The sequence below is a fragment of the Nansenia antarctica genome (assembly GCF_963989245.1).
Source record: "Nansenia antarctica genome assembly, chromosome: 19".
In the NCBI taxonomy this organism is placed as follows: Eukaryota; Metazoa; Chordata; class Actinopteri; order Argentiniformes; family Microstomatidae; genus Nansenia; species Nansenia antarctica.
Genome location: NC_137692.1, coordinates 17,810,282 through 17,817,781, shown reverse-complemented (window position 1 = coordinate 17,817,781; position 7,500 = coordinate 17,810,282). Strand labels below are relative to the sequence as shown.

At 44.3% G+C, this 7,500-nt stretch overlaps 1 protein-coding gene across 1 annotated transcript in view; it reads left to right on the top strand.

Annotated features, from left to right (window-relative positions):
- The window catches only part of LOC308173953 (uncharacterized protein), a 42,343-nt gene that overhangs the window by 24,869 nt on the left and 9,974 nt on the right, over positions 1–7,500 (top strand). The window contains exons 18-21 of the mRNA XM_080549006.1: positions 384–488; positions 1,831–1,919; positions 2,530–2,668; positions 3,533–3,676. Coding sequence (XP_080405132.1) covers positions 384–488; positions 1,831–1,919; positions 2,530–2,668; positions 3,533–3,676 — 477 coding nt within the window. The remainder of the gene's footprint in view (positions 1–383; positions 489–1,830; positions 1,920–2,529; positions 2,669–3,532; positions 3,677–7,500) is intronic.

Here is a 7,500-nt window from a genome sequence, read left to right as displayed (position 1 = left end):
CACACACTCACACACACCCAGCACACACACACACACAAGTACAGGCACGCACACACGCGCACACACTCACACACACACACACACTCACACACACCCATACACACACACGCACACACACACCGATACACACACACATACACACACACACACACACGCACACACACACACTGATACACACACACACACACGCACACACGCACACACACACACCCAGCACTCACTCCATGAGGAGAGGGAATGAAAGCTAACGTTTGAGGTAAAAGCAATGTGTCATCGCCACAACACAGCGGAGAGTGGTATGAGGTCAGTAACGAGGTACATTGTATATTGGATCTGTATTGCTTCATTAATATGTATTCAGAACTGATTCTTCCTGCCTCCAGAGTCTCCTAACGCCTCCAACCTGAAGATCTCACGCATGGACAAGACCTGTGGCTCGGTGATGGGAGGGGACGAGATCTTCCTGCTGTGTGACAAGGTCCAGAAAGGTACCAGACCCTACCAGTCCTGCCCTGTGGACACAATGTCCCCTACCTCTGTCCTGTCCTATGGACACAATGTCCCCTACCTCTGTCCTGTCCTATGGACACTGTCCCCTACCTCTGTCCTGTCCGATGGACACAATGTCCCCTACCTCTGTCCCCTACCTCTGTCCTGCCCTGTGGACACAATGTCCCCTACCTCTGTCCTGCCCTGTGGACACAATGTCCCCTACCTCTGTCCTGTCCTATGGACACTGTCCCCTACCTCTGTCCTGCCTTATGGACACAATGTCCCCTACCTCTGTCCTGTCCTATGGACACTGTCCCCTACCTCTGTCCTGTCCTATGGACACAATGTCCCCTACCTCTGTCCTGTCCTATGGACACAATGTCCCCTACCTCTGTCCCCTACCTCTGTCCTGTCCTATGGACACTGTCCCCTACCTCTGTCCTGTCCTATGGACACAATGTCCCCTACCTCTGTCCTGTCCTATGGACACAATGTCCCCTACCTCTGTCCTGCCCTGTGGACACAATGTCCCCTACCTCTGTCCTGCCCTATGGACACAATGTCCCCTACCTCTGTCCCCTACCTCTGTCCTGTCCTATGGACACTGTCCCCTACCTCTGTCCTGCCCTATGGACACAATGTCCCCTACCTCTGTCCCCTACCTCTGTCCTGTCCTATGGACACAATGTCCCCTACCTCTGTCCTGCCCTATGGACACAATGTCCCCTACCTCTGTCCCCTACCTCTGTCCTGTCCTATGGACACTGTCCCCTACCTCTGTCCTGTCCTATGGACACAATGTCCCCTACCTCTGTCCCCTACCTCTGTCCTGTCCTATGGACACTGTCCCCTACCTCTGTCCTGTCCTATGGACTCTGTCCCCTACCTCTGTCCTGTCCTATGGACACTGTCCCCTACCTCTGTCCCCTTCCTCATCCCTTGTTTCGTTGTGTGGCCTTACATACCACCTTCTCTGCTTTTTCCTCCGCAAAGCCATAAGACAGAGCGTCTCTTCCTCGTCATCGGTGGACGACGGCATGACAGAAAGTCAAAGTCAAAGTCAGCTTAATATATGCACAGACATAACGTACTGTCCGCGTACTGTCCGCTCGACTATGAAGCCTCAATCGTCCGCGGACTGTCCGCGTACTGTCCGCTCGACTATGTGAGGGCCGTAAGAATTTGACTCTCTTACACTTGTGTGTAACAATGTGACGTGACAATAAAACTTGAAACTACCGGAGATCAGATATGGCAGCCCAGGTCTAGGATGTACTCAACCTTGTTCTGACCAGGAAGCCCAGGTCGAGGATGTACTCAACCTTGTTCTTCTTCTAGATGACATTGAGATCCGCTTCTATGAGGAGGACGAGGAGGGAGGCTGGGAGGCCTTCGGAGACTTCTCCCCTACTGACGTCCACAAACAGGTAGATGATGTTTACAGGTAGATGATGTTTACAGGTAGATGATGTTTACAGGTAGATGATGTTTACAGGTAGATGATGTTTACAGGTAGATGATGTTTACAGGTAGATGATGTTTACAGGTAGATGATGTTTACAGGTAGATGATGTTTACAGGTAGATGATGTTTACAGGTAGATGATGTTTACAGGTAGATGATGTTTACAGGTAGATGATGTTTACAGGTAGATGTTTACAGGTAGATGTTTACAGGTAGATGATGTTTACAGGTAGATGTTTACAGGTAGATGATGTTTACAGGTAGATGTTTACAGGTAGATGTTCAATTTAAGAGTGTTATAGCAAAGCGTCTGAATACTTAAAATTTGAATTAGGTATTTCTGTTTGAAGACATTTGCAGAAATGTCAAAAAAATATGTTTCCCCCTCTGTCGTTATCGGGTATTGTGTGTTGATTCATGGCAAGAATTTTTTTTTTTTTTGAAAAACCAAAAAAACATTTTCATTGAGCCTATAACACGACAACATGTGGAAAAAAAGTGACTGTGTCTGAAGACTTTCCGAAGCCGCTGTCGTTGACTGTGTCCTTTTGTCGTCCCGTCCCCCCCGTGCAGTATGCCATCGTGTTCAAGACCCCTCAGTACCACAGCACAGAGATCGAGCGCCCGGTCGTGGTGTTCCTGCAGCTGAAGAGGAAGAAGGGCGGAGACTGCAGCGACCCCAAGCAGTTCACCTACGTACCCCAGGTCCAAGGTGAGGGAACTCGTGACGTTAGAATTATAAGGTTCTATCTCCATTTTTGTCAAAATTTAGTTTTTTACATAATCTGATCCATTAGGTGTTTATTAATGCCTGTGTGGTGTTATTTTTAACATGTTGAAATTTTTGAGTTAGTAATTCATAAAATACAAAGGTTCCATCTCACAAAACATAATGGAATGTAAAAACGTTGACACTCAATATCTCTGAACTGCCCTAAACGGAGATAGAACCTTATAATTCTAAGCTCACTAACTGTTAACACTACAACAGCCGTGCCTATTGTACCTACTATAAGGTAACAATAGTCTTTCCAATGGGAAGCTGCTACTGACACACAACGACCACTAGTTGGCCGTCTTGTAAATTAGCCTGCCTCCTACACAGAAAAACTGCAAAATACAGTCCTGTGAAAAAGTATTTGCCCCCTTCCCAATTTCGTGTGTTTTTGCATGTTTGTCACACTTAAAATGAAATGAGGGTCCCGAAATTTGATTGAGTGCAAAGAGAAGATAGCAGGATATCTATATTTGTGTGAATGTGTTGACCGTTGACTCATGAAAACAACCAGTCCAGTGGATGACAAGGATGTAAGGATTGTGGGATCATGACTTGATGAAGTTTCCATCAGTGCAAATGATGAAGAATGTTACCAGGCGATGAAATAATGATAGTGAGACAAAATGTAGCGAGCCTTTCAGGAATAACCAACTTCTCCCTCTCTCTCTCTCTCTCTCTCTCTGTCTCTCTCTCTCTCTCTCTCTCTCTCTCTCTCTCTCTCTCTCTCTCTCTCTCTCTCTCTCTCTCTCTCTCTCTGTCTCTCTCTCTCTGTCTCTCTCTCCCATTTGTGTGTTTCAGATAAAGAGGAGGTCCAGCGTAAGAAGCAGAAGCCGCTGCCTCACCCCTACGACCCCTGGAGAGGACAGGGGGGGGCTGGGGGGGCGGGGAGAGGAGGAGGAGGAGGAGGAGGAGGAGGTGAGGGACATGAGGACATGTATTTAGGTGCTAGGGTGCTAGGGTTAGGGTTAGGGGTAGGGTTAGGGTTAGAGTTAGGATTAGGGTTAGGGTTAGACATGCTAGCATGTACCAAGTCGACGTAGCACCTAACCCTAACCCTAATTTTCCCACATGTACCGTATTCCCACATGTACCGTAACATATGTACTGTATATATCGCATTCAGTCGTAAGTTATACAGTGAAATGGTAATTTAGCTCCTTGTTCAACAACAATCAAATTAGCAATATAATAATTATAATAATAATAATATATAATAATAGTAATAGTAATTTAATAATAATTTTGCCATTTAGCAGACGCTTTTATCCAAAGCGACTTACAATTACGAATTACAGGGACATTCCCCCTGGAGTAACTGAGGGCTAAGTGCCTTACCCAAGGGCACACTAGTAGTGGTGTGGCTTCAGGCGGGATTTGAACTCACAACCTTCCGATCCCAAGTCCAACTCACTATCCACTAGACCACCACTACCCCCCACTAATAGTAGTAATAAGAATAAGAATAAGAATAAGAAGAATAAGAATACCAATAGTAATAATAATGATAATAATAATAATAATAATAATAATATATACAAATATAATATGAACAAAATTAATACATATAAATAAAAGCGTGTATGAGGCAGGAGGATGTTAAATATGACCTGCTGGTCATACAGTACAGGCCAAAAGTTTGGAGACACCTTCTCATTCAATGCGTTTCCTTTATTTTCATGACTATTTGGTACATTGTAGATTCTCACTGAAGGCATCAAAACTATGAATGAACACATAGGAATTATGTATTTAACAATAAAGTGTGAAATAACTCTAAATATGTCTTATATTTTAGATTCTTCAAAGTAGCCACCCTTTGCTTTTTTGTTGTTAATAAAATATGTAATAATAATATTTAATATAATATGTGTTAATAATAATATGTTATTATATATATATATAATATTATTATTATACATGTTATTAACAAAAATATATATATTTTATTAACAACAAAAAAGCAAAGGGTGGCTACTTTGAGGAATCTAAAATATACCGTATTTTCCGCACTATAAGGCGCACCGGATTATAAGGCGCACCTTCAATGAATGGCCTATTTTAGAACTGTTTTCATATACAGGGCGCACCGGATTATAAGGCGCACCGGATTATAAGGCGCATAGAATAGATACTGCAGTCAAACGTTTGACTGGGGTTGCGTTACGCCCAAGCTCCACCTACTGCGTTGCGTCACCTCTCCATCGGTGTTGTGTCAACTTCCCGTTGTCCAAGCTCCACCTGAGCGTTGTCACCGTCAACGTTCTACCTGCTCCACTGTCAAAAATATATATTTTTCCACCTCAAGTATCAGCCGTTCGTCATCCATTTTTGCAACAAGCGTCAAGGACCTGCGGTGATTCACAGCTGACTCGTGTGAATTCGCAATAGCTGCAACCACGAGATATAGAGTAGTTAGCTACAAGCATTTTCAATCTGCTATTATCTCTATTAGTGGATTAACCGCTGTGGTGATTTAACAGCTGATAAAAATACATCAAGTAGACTACAAACAGAGCAAAACAACACCAGAAAACAACCAATAGGCTATACAATTATAACCAACAACCAATATGTGACAGCTCCTGGTGAAATGTGCAACGTACTTTTTCAGTTTTTACACATGCTTAAACTACAGATTGTAAGCTTTCAAATGATGTGTCATACATTCAAATCAGAGAAAGATTGAACACGACAGGCGTATTTGAATGTTGGTTCACCTCAAACACTGAATGGGAGAAAAGTGACTCTGACCAAACCACAACAAACGCTGCTAGCGGCTAACAGCTAACAAAACACATCGCTACGAAGGTCTAAACTGTATTTTAATAACATGACAACATACTGGGAGAACATCGACATGCTAAAAACACATAACTACACATAACTAGATGAACACACAGTTCTTGCTTTTGAACACGAGCTAAAACGAAACTATGTTTACAAGTCAACCCTCCCTTACCGGTAGCCTCCGGCAAACGAGAATAATGAATCCAATACACAAATGATAAGTGTTTAGTGATCGTTAAACTGTTGTTTATTATATCGAGTGGGTACTTTAAAACTTCAAGTTGAAAGCACCAAGAATCTCACTTTGTTCCCTCGGAAACTCTGTTTAGTCTTCTTTACTTGGGGTCTTGTGGTGTGGGACTGTGAGTAAGCACAGTATACCGGTGTTTACTGATTACCGTAATGCTGCAAGCGGTGCGGCTTTGTAGTTTACCAGTCGTACTGAAACATTTTGACAGAGCGCCTTGAGCGCCGTGTACAACCAGTATGGATCAACAAATCAAAGTATGGATCAACTAACCAATTGATCCATATATAAGGCGCTCCGGGTTATAAGGCGCACTGTCGTTTTTTTTGAAAATTAAAGGCTTTTAAGTGCGCCTTATAGTGCGGAAAATACGGTAAGACATATTTAGAGTTATTTCACAGTTTTTTGTTAAGTACATCATTCCACATGTGTTCATTCATAGTTTTTATGCCTTCAGTGAGAATCTACAATGTAAATAGTCAAAGGAAACACATTGAATGAGAAGGTGTGTCCAAACTTTTGGCCTGTACTGTACATGTCTATCAGTATTCTTCAGTCTTTATTTTATTTTAGTGTTGTTGTTGTTGTTGTTGTTGTTTGTGAGCTGCTGTAACACATCCACCCATCCATCCATCCACCCACCCACGCACCCACCCATGCATCTATCCATCCATCCACCCATCCATCCATCCATCCATCCACCCATACCCATCCATCCATCCATCCATTCATCCACCCATCCACCTAACCACCCACCCACCCACCCCCCCATCCATCCATCATCAATCCATCCATCCATCCGTCTCTCCATCCATCCATCCATCCATCCATTCATCCACCCACCCACCCATCCATCCATCCATCCACCCATCCATCCATCCACCCACCCACCCACCCATGCATCCATCCATCCATCATCCATCCACCCATCCATCCATCCATCCATCTATCCATCCATCCATCCACCCACCCACCCACCCATCCATCCATCCACCCACCCATCCATCCATCCATCCACCCACCCACCCATCCACCCATCCATCCATCCACCCACCCACTAGGGCTGCACGATTAATACATTTTAAATCGAAATCGCGATTTGAGATGATGCGATTAGCAAATCGCAAAGCCTGCGATTTGGGATACATTATACAGCGCGTCGGATTCAAGTCAATGAACGCACACACCCAAGAACAACAACATTGCACGTGAAACGCCCACGTGTGAATCTGTGAAGACGTTTCAGTAGCTAACATTAATGGTGTGGATAAATCGCTTCAAAAACAGCACTTCTGTTGTATGGAAGTATTTCGGGTTTAGGACGACAGATGTGCAACAACAGCAGGTGTTGCGCACAACCTGTCGTGGAACAATCGCTACATCCAGAGGCAACACCGCAAACCTGTATCAGCACTTGAAAAAGTACCACAGGCAGCTCTATGTACGGTCAGAAACGGAGAGTTAAGTGAAAGTCCCGTAGCCCAGTCTAACGTTAAGCAACCTAGGGCCCTATTATGCACTTCATAAGTCTTAAGCAATAAGACGAGGCGGTAGATCTAAACTTAAGACGTGGAGGCGTGGTCAAGGCCACTTTGCTATTATGCGTGCGGTAGTGGGCGCCTAAAACCCGGCGCTAAGCAAAGAAATTAGTCATGGGTGTGTTTTGGGCGTCTTCTCAATCAACCCAATCAGCGTGCCAGGTGCCATTCCCTTTAAGAACCGGCTGCGTTGA